Source organism: Desmodus rotundus, chromosome 9, assembly GCF_022682495.2.
Source record: "Desmodus rotundus isolate HL8 chromosome 9, HLdesRot8A.1, whole genome shotgun sequence".
Classification (NCBI taxonomy): domain Eukaryota; kingdom Metazoa; phylum Chordata; class Mammalia; order Chiroptera; family Phyllostomidae; genus Desmodus; species Desmodus rotundus.
Genome location: NC_071395.1, coordinates 44,945,948 through 44,963,789, shown reverse-complemented (window position 1 = coordinate 44,963,789; position 17,842 = coordinate 44,945,948). Strand labels below are relative to the sequence as shown.

At 54.2% G+C, this 17,842-nt stretch overlaps 2 protein-coding genes and 1 long non-coding RNA gene across 4 annotated transcripts; 1 reads left to right on the top strand and 2 right to left on the bottom strand.

Moving 5' to 3' along the window:
* Positions 1-1,128: 1,128 nt before the first annotated feature.
* Positions 1,129-4,116, bottom strand: MISP3 (MISP family member 3). 2 transcript variants are annotated; one of them, XM_045192507.3, is made up of 4 exons: positions 3,913-4,116; positions 2,285-2,882; positions 1,714-1,787; positions 1,129-1,472 (listed from the first exon to the last, which is right to left on the bottom strand). In XM_045192507.3, exons 2-4 carry the CDS (start codon positions 2,850-2,852, stop codon positions 1,455-1,457), a joined length of 660 nt encoding a protein of 219 aa, XP_045048442.2. In that variant the 5' UTR covers positions 2,853-2,882; positions 3,913-4,116; the 3' UTR covers positions 1,129-1,454. The 2 variants fall into 2 exon arrangements, with proteins under 2 accessions (XP_045048442.2, XP_053766704.1); XM_053910729.2 differs by lacking the exon at positions 3,913-4,116 and having other exon boundaries at positions 2,285-3,782.
* Positions 4,117-4,742: 626 nt separating this feature from the next.
* On the bottom strand, positions 4,743-10,151 carry LOC128779197 (uncharacterized). The gene is made up of 3 exons (XR_008425100.1): positions 10,053-10,151; positions 5,906-6,052; positions 4,743-5,004 (listed from the first exon to the last, which is right to left on the bottom strand). It is a non-coding gene; the product is annotated as an uncharacterized lncRNA (long non-coding RNA).
* Positions 8,844-17,775, top strand: PALM3 (paralemmin 3). The gene is made up of 7 exons (XM_024557070.3): positions 8,844-9,012; positions 11,458-11,506; positions 12,469-12,549; positions 13,091-13,230; positions 13,378-13,462; positions 15,519-15,555; positions 15,667-17,775. Exons 1-7 carry the CDS (start codon positions 8,972-8,974, stop codon positions 17,538-17,540), a joined length of 2,307 nt encoding a protein of 768 aa, XP_024412838.1. The 5' UTR covers positions 8,844-8,971; the 3' UTR covers positions 17,541-17,775.
* The last annotated feature ends 67 nt before the right edge of the window (positions 17,776-17,842 follow it).

Here is a 17,842-nt window from a genome sequence, read left to right as displayed (position 1 = left end):
TAGTTCTTGGCTGACCTACTGGGAATTCAGAACTGGATCTGGGTGTTTCCATTTTCACCTTGACAGTGCTAACTTTCCTGCCTTTCTCTCCAGTCTTCCCAGAGTCAAGGTCAAGCATATTGTCAATGTGCTGATAATGGGGTTGGGTGGTGGGCTCAGCTGCTGTTGGGGTGCAATGCTGTATGAGCAAGCATTCTTCTATCCTTCATTAGCCATTTGTTGTCCCTATGAAGATTCCAGCCTGTTGCTGGACCCAGGGTATACAGAGCTGGACAAAACCAAGAGTTTAAACAATGACTCTAAAATGTTTCCTGGGTCTCACTGCACCTCTAAGAAGCTGATATACTAAAACCACAGAATATAACTGCAGAGATACAATTTACAACCTGGGGTGTTCTCAGAATGTCTTGAACCCCTTGTCTTGGGACAGAGAATTAAGGAGGGTTTGCTAATTGACAACCACAAGCCCTATTGCACACAGGTGTTGCTTGCTGCCTCCTCTTGCACCACCCCCTCCCCCTTTTTAAGTTTTCTAAATAGTCACAATTATTTAAAGTTTAGTAGATTTCTTTTAGAAAGCAGAAGCTCTGGCACCACTTAATTCATAACTCACTCATTGGTAGCAGTGCTAATATGGAGGAACACTTAACTGCCCACTGAAAGGACACCTCATCTCTCTCCTCAATATTTGCTTGGGGCCACGGGCATAGGAGGTTTGCAAGCACTGGGCAGATTATAAATGGCCTTGTGTGCCCTTCTGAGGAGGTTTGTGTGTGTGTGTGTGTGTGTGTGTTTTGCTTTAGCTACTGTTTACAACCCATGGGCAGAAACAACCCCTTATCACCTCTGTCTAGCCAGCGCCCAGCACAAGGCACGCCGTTGGCACCAATAAATGTTGACGAAGTCTGGAATGGAGGGCCTGAGGTCATTGATCTAAACGCCTCAGTTTGCACCCCCGCCGCCAGGGGGCATTAGGACCCAGCAGGGCCGGGGGAGACCGGCAGCCCCGGAATAGGGCGTTAAGGGCACTTTCTGCATTCCGTCGGTGCCTCCTGCGGCTTTCTCCTCTGCTTTCTGCGCTCCTGCCCCACCCCAGATCAAGAGGAGCCAAAAGAAAACAGCCCTCACTGCCCAGAAGGAAGAAACTTTATTGGGGAGTGGGGACAACTGAGGCGGTGACCCTGGTCCTCTTAACAGTCAAGGCCGGAGGGAGAGGTTAGGTAGGTGGAGAAGGGCTGGACAGTTTCACTGGCTGGGTGGGGAATAACAGTTTTATAGAGAAAGTGGTCAATTTCACAAAGTCAAGTTAAGGGTGGGCTGGTAGAGTTCATCTTCCCCGGTGCAGATCTCTGGCCCCTCTCCAGGACTTCTGCTTATCCAGAGGACACTCCTGGGCGCCTCCGTCCTTTGACGGGCATGTTACTTCCGGCCGGGGACCCCAGCCCGCTCTAACCTCAAGGCTTCCGCTCCTCCTGGGAAGAGGGAGTCAGTCGGAACACCCAGGCGCAGGGTGGGGCGATTTGGGCCCCAAGACCACCTCCTCATCACCCCTGGGCCGCGCCTGGAACTTTGTGTGCTAGCCCAGAGTGACTTCCCAGAGGCGCAGGGATGCACTTTCCCTGGCCCAGCGTAGTGGCGCTGAGGGGCCTTGTGTTTGTAGGGGGGGAGGGGTAGCGACAAGCGCCTGAGGTAAGAGGGAAATGGGGGTCCCACCTGCTCCAGGCCGTTCTCCGAAGCCTTTCTGCGGGGAGGCCAGATCACTGCCAGCTTTCCATCGCCCCTGATTGCTGCGGAGAAAAGACACTCAGTCGAGGTCTTTCCTCCTCTCACCAGCTGGAGGTGGCCAGGACAAAGGAAGCCAGCCGCACCCCTTAAATACACACAGGCATTCACACACACACACCCCACTACCCCCAGGAAGCCTCCATTCTGCAGGAGGAGGCAAGCAAACCCAGAGTAGGGAGGTAGGAACCCGAAAATTGAGGACGATGCAGGAATCGCGGAACCCAGGCAGAGTTCTCTGGGACCCAACAAAAAGAAAGACATCTGGAATCCTCCCTTCCCCTATCACGAGCCTAGCTGAGGTGTATCTGGGAGTTGATCACTCCGAGTGGGAAGTGGAGAACAGAGTGGGCAGCCCAGAATGGGTGAACAGGGAACGGAAAGTTGAGAGGGAGTACCAGGTATCTGGGAACCAGGGAGGAACTCCAGAGGGACAGAGAGGGACCACTGGAGTTGGGCAGTCGGGGAGGGGGGCCCCTGCGTCCAGGCACGGGTGGCTTACCCATTAGGCTCGGCGCGGGTTCCTTGATTTCCGCGGTGCCATAGACGCTAAGCCTCTGGCGCTGCAGCTCCCGCTCGCGCTCCTGCGCCTCGCGCACCTCCAGTTCCAGCAGCGACGGTGCGATGGGTGGCGGGGCTCGGGCCAGCACCGGGCACCGGCCCTGCACGGCCGAAAGCGGCCGGCTTCCGTGCTCCAGCAGTCGCTGCCGCCCCGCGCCTCCCTCAGACGCCGGCGAGAAGCCGCACTCACCCGCGGCCTCGAAGAAGCGCATGAGCTCGTCCAGCGGCTGCGGAGGCGGCCGGGCGCGCGGCTCTGGGGTCGTGGGGCGCGCCAGCGCCGCCTGCCGGTGGGCCTCCCGCTCGATGTCTCGCTGCATCTGCGCGCCCGCCCGCGCGCGCTCCAAGGCACGCGGGAGCGCGGGGCCCGGACCCGGCAAGCTGAGCACCGGCTTCAAACGCAGCTCAACGAGTTCGCGGCCCGCGCGACCTGGGCTCAAGCCTCGGCTTCGGCGCAGGCTCTCCTCGCGTTCGCAGCTGCGGCGGATTTCGCGCTCGATGGGCGTCTCCATGAGCGGCTATTCTGAGACTGTTGGGGGGGTCTCGGGGAACAGAGGAAAATGCTGCTGGGGGGCTTCCAGGTCTGACCCGGAGGAGGAAGTCTAGGGATCCTGAGGGGGAAACTTCCCGGGACCCCGGCGCTTCGCGTTTCGAATGGCTCGGAGTCGCTGCTACCTGGCCCGGGAGTCTCAAAGCTCCCAGGTGGGCACGGACCCGGGAGCTCTGCGTCTGGCCCCGCTAATGGCTCGAGCACTTCGCTATCTTGCTTGTGGGTCTCCGCGTCCTGGTCTACAGAGGACACGGGTACCTTGCCGCCTGTCCAGGGGACCTAGGTTACCTGCCCTGCGACACGCCCAGGGACTTCGCTGTCTGACCCCGGGGGCTCTGGGCCCCGCTCTTCGGGCGACCCCAGGGCTCCACTCTCCGGCCCGGGGGCCTCGGTGTCCAGGGTTGGGAGCAGCTCGAAAGTCTGAGTTTCTAGCGCCGGAGTTTTGATGGCCACAGCTGGAACGCAGGGCACCTATGGCCGCAGTCGCCGCCCGCGGGTTCCAGGGCGTCGCCCGCACCGGCCTCGTCTCTGACCCAACCCCTGGCCTCCAAGAACGGCCCCCGGGGGCAGGGCCGGGCACCACCCCCTGCACCTGCCCTGAGGACTCGGGCCCCGCCCCGGCCACGCCCTCGGGGCGGGAGCGCCTCCGCTGGGCACCGGATTTTGTCCATCGGCGTGTTTCGGGTCAGCTCAGGGCACCGGACTTTCCTAGACTCGGTCCACTGGTGGGGCCAGTCTGGGGGCCGACTCACCCACCGGGCTCCACCCTGGCACCTTTTCATCCACATGTCCCTGGTATTGCCAGGAGGCATAACCCCAGCCACGAGCCAGGCTGGGCCTCTGAGCCACAGGTCCTCCAGTAGGGGTATCCCCGGAAGACATCATTCTGGGGCCTTGCCAGTCCCGCCCAGCCTGTGCCAGAAGGCAGCGACGCCCCAGCCTCTAGGCTGTCCATCTACGTTCCACCCCTGCGGCGCACAGCTCAGGCTGGAGGGGGCGCCTGAAGCATTGACGCCAAGTACCTGCGCTCAGCGAGGATCCCAGCGGTGGCCACCGCTCGCGCCAAGTCCAGAGGCCGCTTCCTTTGACCCTCTCCAGGAAAAGTCCGTGAGGTGTTCGCGGCCAAGTGCACGCCCAGATTAAGGGAAGAGAGAGGAACAGATCCAGCGTACCCAGGGCTCAGCGGAGTGACTGTGTTTAGAAAGGCGGTCACCTTGGGCTCAGGCAGCTGGGAAGGCCCAGAGACGGATCCAGGCTTGCAGAAGATAGCAGCTTCCTGCAGCTGGTGCCAGATCCTGGCCCTCCCCCTGAGAGACCCGCCCCCAGGGACATTGTCCACTGTCTTCCCCCAGGCTTTCTCCGAACCTCCCTACTGACCCTGACCATTCTAGGGCGATTGGGAAGAAAGCTATATTTACTAGAGAAAGTGGTGGGGCTACACAGCCTCAGAAACCCTCAATAATCCAACTTTCTGACCATTTCTCCCCCCAACTCTCTGCCTACTCTGGTGACTACCCTCTCTTTCCACCCTCTCATTCAGCAATCTACTGCTTCTCACAAACTGCTGATCTCTTCCCTCTGACCATCTGACCTCCTTCCTCTGATCCTATTGACTCAACTGGAATCGGGCCCACCTGGGTTCACCCCACCTATGACCTGAACAGGTTACCAGCCTTCTCCAAGGCTTAGGGGGTTTTGTTTGTTTGTTTGTTTTTGTTGCTTTTTTTCCTTTAAGTCTCAGTTTTCTTGTCTGTAACATAGGGATAGTAGTACCTACTCGCTTAGGAGTTGATGAGGATTAAAGCTGTATTTCTTGGAAGAGATGTCTCTTTAGTGGCCTTTCCACTTTATCACCTCTGGCTCTCCTCTGGTCATGTTAACCCAGTTCTTGGTCCCACCATCCCACTGAGCCTTCTCCATCCAAGGACCCTGATGACCTCCGTTTGTCAGACCCACCCACTGGCTCCCCTCTGACTTTTCTCTCCATTAGCTCCTTGGTCTCCAGGGACACCACCCTCTCCTAGTTTTCCTCCTACCTCCAGAGCACCCCTTTTCAGACTTCCGTTCACCTGTACCAACAAGCTTTCTTCCCCTCTGGCTTCCACTGGGGTTGGCTGATGGGGGAGAGGAGAGTGAGGTCAGCATGTTTATCCCATGTGTCCTCAGTTGGATACAGTTGGCTGTGTCTCCACTGTAGGTAGCAGCTCTGCACAGCAATCTCAATCTCTCTCTCTCTCTCTCCTTCTCTCTCTCTCTCTCCCTCCCTCCCTCCCCCACCCCCACAAGGCCAAGGGGTGCCAAGGAGTGGTAACTGCTCCCAGCTGTTACTAACCCAGGGTGTGTGCACAATGCTTTGATTGTTTCCCTACACCTTAGGGAAACCTTACTTAATAGAGTAAACTGACTCTATTAAGTTCTCATCCATTACTCAGTTTGAGCACGCAATCTCTTTCCTGCCAACACTGGGACCCTGACAGATCCCAATCTCATGCTTTAAACACTGTCTCTATGCTGATGTTTCCAAAATTTACATCTCTTGCTCTGACTTCTGTCCAAGGTTTTGGACTTACAGCCAAAAATAGTCTTGTGTCTAATAGATATGTCAAACTGAACACTTTCAAAACCAAACTCAGTTTCCTTCCACTCTACTCCCCCTCACTATGTATGGCAACTCACCCATTCAGGTTTTCATGCCCAAAACCTAGGTGTCAGCCTGAATTTCTCTCTCCCTCAGCCCCCGTCCCCCACTCCAATCCATCTGGATTAGATTGCTGTTGGATCTTTTGGCTCAGCCTCCAAAATATTCTGAATTTGTCCATTTCTCTCCACCCTCATCCTAGTCACTTCACCTTCCTCCAATGCTTCTCCACCAAACTTAGAAGAAAAATCCAAACTCCCTACCTCTGCCCAAAGGCTCTGCCCACTTCTCAGATCTCATCTTGTAACAATCTCTCCCTGGATCACTCCTTCATTCCAGCCTTTGTGCTTCCCTCAAAACACCCATTGTATTCCCACCTCAGGGCCTTTGCACTTGTCTTTCCTTCTTCCTGGAATGACATCATATGGCTGGCTTGTACTTATTCAGGTCTGGGCTCAAGTGTCACTTCTTCAGAAAAGTGGTCCTTGCCCTGGCTGGTGTGGCTCGGTGGATTGAGCATCAGACTGTGAAGCAAAGGGTTGCAGGATTGATTACCCATCAGGGTACATGCCTGGTGGGGGACATGTGAGAGGCAACCACACATCAATGTTTCTCTCCCTCTCTTTCTCCTTTCCTTCCCCTCTCTCTAAAATTTTTTTAAATCTTTTTTTTTAAAAAGTGGTCCCTGATCATCAAGCCTACATCATACACAACCCTCTCCATAACTCTATCCCTGTTGTTTTTCTGTAACCCATCCTATACTGTAGTATAGGATGGTATAGTATTGGTTATCACCAATCACCTTTATTTATTTATTTGTATATTATCTATCTCCCACCACTAGAAAGTGAGTTGCATTACAGCAATTTCAGTATTTCAGCTTGTCTTTCCCATCCCTACACCCAATTCCCCCATGCCTAGAACAGTGCCTAGCACAAAGCAGTTGCTTGATACTTACTAGGCCTACATCAATGTTGGGAATAAAGAAATAAGTCAGATTTGGCAGTCGCAAAAATTATAAACAGGACAGTCTTGCCTCAGTGTGGAATCCAGGACAAGAGTACAAAGGGAAACCTCTATACTATACATCTCAATCATTAACAGTTATAAAATTATCAACCTAAAAATAAAGGCCGAAGTGAGAGGCAACAAGCATTTATTTGAGATCCAAAAGTATAGCTATTTGGGAAGCACTGATTCAGACAGAAACCCAACCAGTGTTCCAATTAGGAGACAGAGGCAAGGGATATTTATGAGAAAAGGAAGGGGGGTACAGTTATACCAATAGAAGAAAGGCATTTCTATTGAAGCAGATGAGCTTAACTTAGTGATGCTAATTCTAAACAATGTTTTAAAATTTCAGCCCAGTAGTCATTGGTCCTGTAGTCATAGATCTGCTTTCTCATTATCTTTGCAAACATTCCTTTAGGGCACAATGTTGCTTTAGGCCCAGCCCAAAGGTTACTCAGCCCTGTGTTAACATTCCCAAGGTTTGAGGGGGAAAGAGGGTGCAAGGCAGTTCCTCTGGGGTGGCAGCTCTAGCTCCATTTCAAAAGTGGCTTCGTTTATATTGTTGTTATTATATTTACAAAATCAAGATATGAGCAATTAAATAAAATGTATTCTTGCCTCCAAAAGGTGGGAACAACCCATATGTTCACTGACAGTTGAATGGATACACAAAATGTGGTCCATCCACATAGTGGAGTATTATTCGGCCATAAAAAGGGATAAAGCATTTACTCATGCTAAAACATTGTGTTGAGTGAAAGAAGCCAGACACAAAAGGTCACATCTATGATTCCATTGACATTAAATTTCCAGAACAGGCAAACCCATAGAAACAGCAGATTGGTAGTTGCCAGGGGCTGGGGAAGGGGGAAAGGGGAGTGACTACTCATGGGGAAGGGTTTCCTTTGGGGTGGCAAAAGTTGTATAGCACTGTGAATGTACTAAATGTCACTAATGATAAATTTTGTGTGTATTTTACCACAATTAAAAACCAATGTTAAAAATATGTTCTCCCTTCCTATCACGGCAAATATACTTTCCGAATGACCGAGAAGACCAGCTTAATTGACAACAATTTGAATCCCTAGGAATTTTGCATTAGAATTTGGGGTACAGGGAAACCCCAGTCTTCCGTCTGGCCCCCTTTGCCTCCCACCTCCAGCTCTGCCCTACATAGCAAGGAGCTTTGTGCATGCACCTGAGGACCCAGTCCTACATGGACAAGCTCCTTCCTCACCCCTCTCCCAACAGCTGTCTTTGGCCTCTTCTGGGGTCAGGCTGGGCTGAAGTGGCAGGGCGAGGCACACCCTAGCTTCATGGTCTGCCCTCAGGCAACTGAAAGCCTTCCCAGTGAGCTCAATACTACTGGAGCAGGGAATTCTGGGGCCCCAAGTAGGATCTAGAAGTGGAAGTTGCAGGATGTAGGTGGGCCCCTTCCCTTTGCCCCATGGGAAAGTCTCAGCTGGAGTGCGCTCTCTAAAGCAGGGAGCACAGGGCAAGGACCTTTTTATTCCAGGCTCCTGTCTTGGAACTGCAAAGTTGTGACCAAGGTTGTGATGAGGGAAGCACTGGAGACTAGGGGACACCAGACTGGAAAGTAGGTGCTTTCCCCAAGGAGCGGTGAAATGAAGTGTGAGGTCAGCTGAGAAAAGGGCTGCTGGCACTTTAAGAATGCCATGGGGCTCAAAACAGAAATCCTTAAGATTTGGGTGGGAAGTTCTCTGGACCTTCCTCATCAGGACCTCACCCCTGCTATAGCGTGTAAGGGTCCCAGGTCCTGAAGACCGCTTGATCTAATTCTCCCACTTCACAAAAGGGGAAACTGAGGCCTAGAAACCTGGGGTGAGTTGCCTACAGTTACCCAGAGCCCAGATCTCCTGGTTCCCATGGTGCTCAGAATCCTCTAGCTAGATCAGTCCCCCCCTCCCCACCCCAGAGCCAGGGTCCCAGAAGCGAGGGCAGTAAGTACTTTGTGAGAGTAGCCAACATGCGTGGTGGGCAACGATGCTCACATGCATGTGGGGTACCCTTGGTGGGCAGGCAAGACATGAGGTGTCTGTCGTGCCAAGGAGAGCTGCCATTCTCTGAGGGGGGCGGTCCTTGACTCCCCACTCGGGTCCACATACCCCACCACGCATGTGAGAGCATATTTACCAGGAGGCAGCCGAGTGCAGCAAGGAGGCCAGTGGCTGGTAAATAATTTATCAGGACAGCTGATAGTTCCTCCCCAGAACTGCCCGCCAGCCCCCAGCCCCCCTCACCCCATGCACCTCCCGCCTCCCAGCCCAAACCAGCTGGACCAGCTCTCCCGGTGCCTGACTGCAGCCCCCCCTCCTACCAGACAAGTCACAGCCTCCAGGGCACCTTCGGGCGGGCAATCGGGTGGTGGGTCCTGATCTCTCGGAGACCAGAACGTGGGATTCTGGGCAGAGATGGCCCTGCAGAGCCAGGTGTGGTCTCCGGCCACACCCATGTAAGTGTCCAGGGTCAGGGGGGCAGGTGGGCAGGGCCTGGGAGGGGTTCATGGGGGAGACAGGCCTTTCTACCGGGATGAGAACGACCAAGGGGGAATGGAGGGATATCAGCTGCCAGCCTCAAAGGCTCTTTGATGTCCTCCTCCCCAGAGAGTCAGATGAGAGAAATGAACCCCTACCCCCTTCTTTTGGGGGATTTTCCGCTGGTAGGCTTCAAGCCCAAAGTCCAGCCTGGGGGCGGTAGGGGGGCAGGGAATGACGCGGCCCCTCGCTCAGTGTTTTGCCTCTAGGAACACCCCTCTGCATCTAGGGTGGGAGGAAATGCTTGAAATCCAACAGAAAAAGTTAATAGCTCCTAAACTGGGAAAGATGATGGCAACATTGAAATGATCACTTGCTTAATGAAATGGCCACCAACTGCTCCTGGTGGCAACAGGCCACAGCTATGAACGCTGCTCTTGTAGAGATAGAGATAAACAACCTGGAATGCATGTACAGAGTATTTTAATATTTGAAGTGTGAGGGCCTTTTAAAGTAGGAGGATGGAGGGGCTTCAGAGGTTTGTAAAACATTCTGGAAAATGGGCTACCCAAGGAACCCCAATTTGGTTTCCTCACTCTTTTGGGTCCCCCATTACATTATTCACCAACTACAAACCTGGTAGCCTAGCAACGGGAACCTGATCCCCCCCAGCAAGGAACAGGCCAGGAGATTACATCTTGGGGATGGGACAGCAGAGGGGGCACTTCAGCCCTCCCCCAGAGGCAAATTTAGCAGGGCGTCTGGCCTTCCTGCAAAGCATGACTGACTTCAATCCCCTGCCCCAGTGGAAATCACAGGCCCCCCCAGGCTGATCTCTGGCCTCTTGACTGCCAAAACAGGGTGCAGGACCCCATCTCTCTCCCTCAGAGTTCCCAGTGTTTGGGGCCCGAGAGCTTCCAATTCCAATCCTGACGCAGTGACCTTGGACACGTCTTTTTGCCACTTCTTGGAGCCTCAGCTTCCCTATCCATAAAATGGGGACAAGAATACTACTTACCTCCTAGGATCCTTGGGAGTATTCAGTGAGTTATATAGGTAAAGCATTTCACAGCACCTGGCACACGGTATGCACTGGCTAATGGTTGGCTGATTTTATTCTCAGTTGGAATGTCAACTCAGCAATGAGTCGACTACAGTGTCTCAAGATCAGGGCAGGGAAGAGGAGGGGAGGTAGCTGTGGTAGCCTGTTGGAAGCCCCACAGAGCACTTAGAGTACTATATATAGTAAGTACTAAATATGTACTGATATTATAGCTTCATGGTGTGGCCACAGATCTGGGAGGCCCTGCTTGAGTTTGGGCAATGAGGCTAATACTCACCCAATAGTGTTAGTGCTTAAATTAATAAATGTTTGAGACCCTGTGCACACTCTGGTCTAAGAGTCCAGGACAACAGGCAGATACATATGTCCTTCTAGGTATTGGCCTGTGAAGCACCTGCACAGGTGCATGCTCAGTGCATGTCCATGATGATAGGTTAATACAGTGATGACTGTCTACTAAGCGCCCTGCAGTACTGCAGTCAGCTTCCAGTTTCCAGAGGGAGACCAGATGGGGCCAGGGGTGGCCCTGGAGGATGTGAAGCAGGATCCTGGGATGCTGCAAGGAGGACAACGATGGGAGTATCTCAGGTTAAACCTTAAATAGCAAATCCTCCTCCTCTCCTTTCAGCTCAGAGTCCAAGGCTAGGTAGGCAGCATGACTTGGTGACCCTTGCCCCCTGGGGGGTAGCAGAGGGAGAGGGCAGCTCTGGAGTTACCATGGCAATGGTGAATGTCCACAGTGGTGGGATGGACACTTCTCTCTCCAGACTCCCTCACCCCCAGAGCTTAAGGGATCCTAGGTAGGAGCCAAAATCCAGAGAGGGTTTGGAATTGGAAAGAGACACAGACTGTGGGGGGGGCCTGGCAGAATTTGAGTGTTTCTGTAGGATGGACTGTGAATGGTTATTATAACTAATCATAAGTATTATTAATCATGGGAATTATTAAAGGTATTATGAATAATAACCTTTGCTACTGCTTTTGGAGTACTATGTCCTAAGTTTTTTCCTGCATGGATACTTCCTTGTTAGGGCATCTCTCTGCAAGGTCAGGGTCAAGCTAACCAGGCCCATTATAAAACCAGGCCCAGATGAGGAAACTGAGGCTCAGAGAAGTGATGTCAGACCTAGGAAGGGTTTCAGCTCAACTGTCATGGTCTCTGCCCCTGCCTCCTCACAGGACCCCTGCCCTTTGCTCCAATTCCTCCCAGGTGCAAAGGGGAAATAGAGGAAATGCTGGGCTCTAGTTGCTTCCCAAGTAGCTCAAGGATCTTGGCTCAGAGAGGGGCATTCAAGAGGCCAGTCTGCTGAGGGTGGGGCGGTGGGAGACCCCCTCCGAACCCTCTGTCCTCTCTCCACAGGCCCATGGCCGAGAGCTCCCTCTACCGGCAGCGACTGGAGGTCATCGCAGTAAGTGACTCCCTGTGCGCCCCGCCCAGCGCCCTGGGCAACTCCAGCCTTGCCCCAGGCCTCTTTCTCGCCTCCCTTGTATGGGGCGGGGGGGGGGGGGGGGGGGGAGATGGCCTAACCTTGTTAAGTGGAGCAGCACCCTCAGCTCCATCCCTTCCTGGGGCGTCCCACCTAAATCCTCAGGCCCCTCTTCTCTCCAGTTCCTCTCTCTGGTCACCGCCACCCCCAAAATGATGAGGCTGAGGACCTCCCCCCAGCCCGTACGTCCAGAATCTGCAACATCCAATGCTGCATTCTTGAACTTCGACCTCTTCCAAACATCCCGTGTGTTAACCCCATTTCTCGCTAACCATCTCGCTAATCTCTCTGAACCCCCCCTCATATCTAAATGATCATCTCTTTGGATCCCAACCTTCTGACCCCCACCCATATTTGTACCCCATCTTTCTAAACCTCCACCTCACTAGCCCCATCTCTCTGTTTCCCACCTCTGCACCTCCATCTCTCTGGACCCCATCTCCACATCCCAGTCTCGCCGAACTCCATGACTGCATCTCCATTCCGGACCCCCATCTCATTAGCACCCTCCCTTTGATCCCCTTATCTGGACCCCCATCTCTGAGCCCCATCTCTCTTGAACCCCATATCTCGGGCCCCCACAGGTCTGTCTCCCCGCTAGATGCCCATTCCAAGGTTCTCCCGCCACCCAGTCACAGACCCCTCCCATTCGGTGTGGGCCAGGCCTCTGCAGAATCCGGGCGCGGCAGGCCCCGCCCCCTCCAGCCCCGCCCCCACTGCTGCTGAGTCAGCGCCTCCGCAGCCCCTTCCCCGCCCCGGCCCCCGACGTGCGCCCCAGAGCCCTGCAGCCCCGGGAACCTCCCGCGAGTCCAGGGGAGGAGGGAGGGCAGAAAGGGAGGAGGCGACCCCGCCCGCCCGGCGGCAGCTCGGTCCTCCGTGCGCAGGAGAAGCGGAGGCTGCAGGAGGAGATCTGTGCAGTGCGCGGGGAGCTGGAGGAAGAGAAGCTCCGCGTGGAGCGGCTCAAGGTTGGTGGCAAGTGGGGGAGCCTGCCTAGCCTGGGCCAGGAAGTGGGTGAGGGGGTTCCAGTGAGAGTCGGTTCGCAGGACCATAGGACCCTCTGTCTAATTATGGGGGAGCAGTTGGGGCCACTGGTCCCAGCTTTGGGGGTGGCTGCCCTTCTCTGTTTGTGAGTGGGTGATGGTGATATTCCACCTTTGGGAAGAATATGGGGACAGTGAAGGTGTCTGTCCAACTTTGGGATGGGGAGGAGCCAAGAGAGACATTGATTTTACCTTTGGGGATGTATGTCCCATTCTGGAAGGGTTGTGGAGGTTGATGGGTGTTTTTCTCAGCCTGGGGAAGCTGTGTGCTGGTAATGGGGTATCTGTCCCACCTAACAGTGTTGGGGGGGGCAATGAGGGCATGTATCCCAGCCTGAGGGAGAACTGTCTGTCCCATCTGGGTGATTGTGGAGTTATAAGAAATCTGCCCAGCCTTTGGGGGGGGGTGGGAGGGGGGACTTACACAGGGCAGGGAAACCCAGCTGGAGCCCCTTTCCATGCCCAGAGAAAGTCTCTTCGGGAGCGGTGGCTAATGGACGGGGCTGAGGGACATGAGGGACCAGAGGATGCCACCTTGCAGGACCCTCAGTCCCCCGAGGGCCAGGCACAGGCCCGCATCCAGAACCTGGAAGACAGCTTGTTCACGTGAGTGGGGTCTCTGCCTGCCACATTGGCCCCTGCCTGGTCAGGCCAGAACCCTGGGCCCACTCTCAGGAGGTGGCAAATTGAGACTGGGGTGGGAGGGTCCATTGAGCCTGGGGACTCAGCTCCCAGCAGCCTTTCTTCTTCCAGGCTCCAATCTCAGCTGCAGCTGTTGCAAAGTGCATCCACAGGTGCCCAGCACAAGCCCTCTGGCAGACCCACCTGGCGAAGACAGGTGAGGAGGAGCAAAGGGTTGGGGATGGGTATGGCCACAGGGCCCCAAGCAGAACCTCTCTACAAGTACAGTTTAGATGCTTGGTCTTCTGCTACTTCTTTGCTCTGTGGTCTGGGGCAAGCCACTTTCCTTATGCAAGCCTCAGTTTCCCTGTCTCTGAAAAGAAAATATCAGCACACATGAGGTGTGAGGGAGGGTCCACAAGTCACAACTTAGCAGCAGAAACAGGCACAATGGAATGTTTTGATATATAGTTGCTAGCATGTGCTAATGAGGAAGGAGGACAGAAAATGTGGGAGAGTGCTTATGGAATTCAGCCTTAAAGGTAGGAACAGACCACCATGAGATGATCCTGGGATCTGAAGCATCTACACAGGTTTGGCATTTTTTGTTGGTTTGCTTTCAGTTTGGTAACACCTTAATTAATGCTACACACATGATTTTAAAAACCAGGATACTTGACAGTAAAATCTGGCTGTCTGGGTTGTCCTTGAAGTCCAAAAATCCGGCCACATTTGTGCCTGGCCACAGTGAGGTGTGGGTTTTCCACAGTCCCCACTTTTCCCTGATGTATTCCCTTAGCTCCTAGGTGCCTGTCACAGGAGAGGAGACCTGTTAATCAGCATGGGAAGCACTTGTTGGGTTTTTGGTATAAGCCAGAAGTTCCTTGCCAGAGATGCACAAGGCATGCTTCCTGGCCCAAGGGAGGGAGCTCACAGTCCAGATGAGGAGATGGGGTGCAAAGAGTCTATGAGAGGGGATCCCTGGGTGTGGGGAAGCTTAGAAAAAGCACCTTAGGGAGGTTGAAGATTCAGGAAGGCTTCCTGGAGGCAGTGACATCTATACTGAATCTGAGTGGGAGCCAGGCACAAGGGGAAAGGTAATTCCAGGCAGAAGACAGCCTCTGTAAAGGCATGGAAGCTGGAAAGAGATTAGGATCAGAGAACTGTGAGATCCATGGAGTTTGGCCTAGGCTGTCCCCAAGCCCATCTTCCTCTCTCTTCCTTCTTTACTTCATTCCAGCCACACTGACCCCCCTTTCTGGTCCTTGAACATGTCTAGCTTATTGCAGCCCCAGGGTCTTTGTGTTTGCTATCCTCTCTGCCTAGAATACCCTTCCCCACTTCTTGACTCAAGGTTGGCTCTTCTTCAGGTCTCTCTGTTCAATGTCACCTCCTCCCAGAGGCCCTCCTACCTCATATACCTAAAGAAGGCACCCTGTCACCTCTCAGGCACTCCTTAACCCCTCATCCTGCTTTTTTTTCCTGCCAGGGAGCCCTTCTCACTCCCTGACATTATTTATTTATGTATACTTATTTATGACCTGCCTACTCCCATTGGAATTATGTCACCCCCCACCTGAAGTTACTGTCTCCCCAACAGTGACATCCCTGGCAAGCCACACTGCTCTGGACCACACAGTTGAAGGATCAGGCACACTAGGAAGGGGCCATGTGGGCAACTGGAAATATGTCACCAGCCCTGGGGCCAAACCCCATCAGCAGTCAAAGCCCTTGGAAGATGACTACCCACGCCCCTCAAGTGCCTTGGAAGCCAGAGGACAGGTCATCAAAGTGCCCATCACCTCTGGTTCAAGTGCCTCATTTTACAGATTGGAAAACAGAGGCCCAGAGAGGACAGTGCCTCTCCCAAGATTACAGAGCAAGTGAGGGGCAGAATGGGGAGGGACCCAGCCCTCCCACCAGCCCTCCCATCTCCCAATACAGTATTCTGCCCTCCTACTATATATTAGAACATACAGTTTAGAATGTATGTTCTAATAGCAAAAGGCTTAAGTGTCCCTTGGTAACCTCAGTAGCAGGCAATACAGTAGGTCTCCGATACAGAATATTAGCTGCACGACACTACTGTGTGCGAGGCATTGGAGCAGAGGGCAGTAAGTTGGGTGAGGAAGGCTGAAGTGCAGTAGAAGGTTTGGTCCTGAAGGTAATGGGGAGCCATTGAGGGTGTTTGAGCAGGGGGATGGGTACTGGCATGCAGGGGTTTAGAAGTGAAGACATGGGGTGGCCTGACCTTGTCTCTGCCATTCTTGCAGGGTCACCGTCCACTCTCCCAGCCCACTGATGAGACAGGTGAGTATTTGTGCCTCTAGGTATAGGGGCCCCAAGAGGAGGGGCCTGAATCTGGGTGGTCTCAACCTCACCTGTTTTGCCCCACCTCCTATTCTCCTCTGACTTCCTCAGGCCAGACTGATCTGAACAAGAGAGCCTCCCTGCCAGCCGAACCAGTGGGCACATCCCTGGAGTACCTGTCTGAGCCCAGAGATGAGGCTGTTGGGGTTCTGCCAGCCTTGAGGCGGGTCCCTGGGGCAGCAGGGGCCTCCTCAGAAGCCAATGGCCCCTGCCCCAGACCCAGCCCCACTCCGGAGCAGGAGCAGAGTCAGGGGGTGACAGCATCTGAAGGAGGGGTGGGTGAGGCCAAAGGAGGGGATGTGGTGAAAGTAGTGTGGGAGGGGCTGAGGGCCACAGAGGACTGTGCCAGGGAAGCCACCGGCCCAGAGCTGGAGGCTAAGGTGGAAGAGATGGTGCTGGAAGCCATTGGTGACAGGCTGGAAACCAACCACCCAGAGCTCCCATCCTGGGTGAAGGAGGACAGGGGTGTTGTGGAGGTGGTCTGGGAAGGGGTGGGAGGCACAGAAGGCAGTGACTCAGAGGCTGTAGGGGAGACAGGCAGGGGCCCACAGACTGTGCAGACCAACTCACCGAAGCTCCAGGAGGGACTAGAGGGAACAGCTTCTGGGGAAGGGGCCCCCAGGGGCAGCCCTGATGGCTTCAGGCAGGGGGGCTCTGGAGGAGAGGAGGGATCCTTCATTTGGGTGGAGAGAGTGACCCTCAGTGAGGAGTGGGAGGAACTGCAGGTGGAGGGGTTGGAAGGCCTGAGGGCACTGGGGAGGGAGGGAGGAGATGAGAGTCCTCTGGGGGTGGAGCATGGGAGAGGGGGGGAAACCTGGGAAGTAGAGAGGAGACAGGCAGAGGAATCTGTGAGCACAGGGACGAAAGAAAGTGAGGAAAAGGCAGGAGCAGAGTCAGGGGGCATGGAGATGTCACTGGTAGTGGAGAGGAAAGGAATGGAGGAACCCTTGAAGCTAGAAAGGCGAGAAGGTGAGGGAAAGGTGGAGAAAGAGAAGCAAGGCAGTGAGGAACCATTATCAGCAGAAAGCAAGGAAACAGAGGAACCTTTGAGGGTAGAGAGGGAAAAAGGTGAGGATCCATTGAGATTAGAGCAGAGTGGAGGTGAGGAAAAGCTGGAGGCAGAGAAAGAGGCTGAGGAACCATTGGGAGTAGAAAGCAAGGCAGTTGAGGGGTCATTGAGAGCAGAGAAGGAAAGAGGTGAGGAAAAGCTAGGGGCAGAGGAGAAGAAAATTGAGGAACCATTGGTTGTAGAGAAGAAAGGAGATGAAAAAAAGCTAGAGGTGATTGAAGAACCATTGATGACACAGAGAAAGAAGGGTGAGGAGTTACTAACAGTCGAGAAAACAGGAGATGAGGAGCCATTGGATGCAGAGAAAAAAGATGAGGAATCACTGAAGGCAGAGAGAACAGGAGGTGAAGAACCATTGGAGGCAGAGAAGACCCAAGAGGTCAAAGAAGATGTGAGCCTAGAAGAGCAGAGAAAGTCAAGAGGAAAAGGTCAGACAGAGGAGATGAGTGAGGCAGGGGCTCCCCTTGGGGCCAAGGAAGAGCTAAGGTCAGAAGAGGAAGGACCACAGCAGCCCCTGGGGGCCAAGGAAGAGCTAAGGTCAGAGGAGGAAGGACCACAGCAGCCCCAGGAGAAGCAGAAAGGCTCCCTGGAAAGGGAAGCAATGAAGCCCCAAACCCCTGCTGAGGGCCAGGACACCTCGGGAGATGCCACCCCCCTCTTGGCAGAGACCCCAGCTCCTGAGCAGCCCACCGAGTGCCAGCCATTGCTTCCAGTGGAGGAGCCCAGGGCCAACCCCAGTGCCCACCCTGTGCCCACCTATGCACCTGCCCAGCAGCCTGAGCCATCTGCTCCTCCTGAGGGTGAAGAGGCAAGTGGCCCTAAGCAAAAGACGTGCCAGTGTTGTGTGGTGATGTGAGCCTGTGCCCTCCACCCCATGCCTCATTCCTCTGACAGCTACCTCGGCCTCTTGGCATCCAGCAGAGGGTCCCAGGCACAGACAGGGCAAATGAGACTGGCCGTGGTATCTGGGAGCCTGCTGGCCCACACATCCACCTCTACCTGGGCTTCCAGATCCCTTGCCTACTGCCTGTGACCCTGGCTCCCTTCTCCAACTAAGCCTTTATACTTGAAAATAAAACGTTAAAGCATTGGGACAGCTTAAATGTGTGTTTTTGGCACAGAACCACCATACCATCTCCTGGTGGGAAATTGAGGCCT

What these genes read in the sequence shown, in the direction of transcription:
- MISP3 (XM_045192507.3), bottom strand. Translation starts at nt 2,852, where the DNA reads ATGGAGACGCCCATCGAGCGCGAAATCCGCCGCAGCTGCGAACGCGAG. An exon ending in ACCCGCGCCGAGCCTAATGG is followed by an intron (nt 1,788 to 2,284) that starts GTAAGCCACCCG and finishes TTTTCTCCGCAG; the next exon opens with CAATCAGGGGCGATGGAAAG.
- PALM3 (XM_024557070.3), top strand. Translation starts at nt 8,972, where the DNA reads ATGGCCCTGCAGAGCCAGGTGTGGTCTCCGGCCACACCCAT. An exon ending in TGGTCTCCGGCCACACCCAT is followed by an intron (nt 9,013 to 11,457) that starts GTAAGTGTCCAG and finishes CTCTCTCCACAG; the next exon opens with GCCCATGGCCGAGAGCTCCC. An exon ending in CTGGAAGACAGCTTGTTCAC is followed by an intron (nt 13,231 to 13,377) that starts GTGAGTGGGGTC and finishes TTCTTCTTCCAG; the next exon opens with GCTCCAATCTCAGCTGCAGC.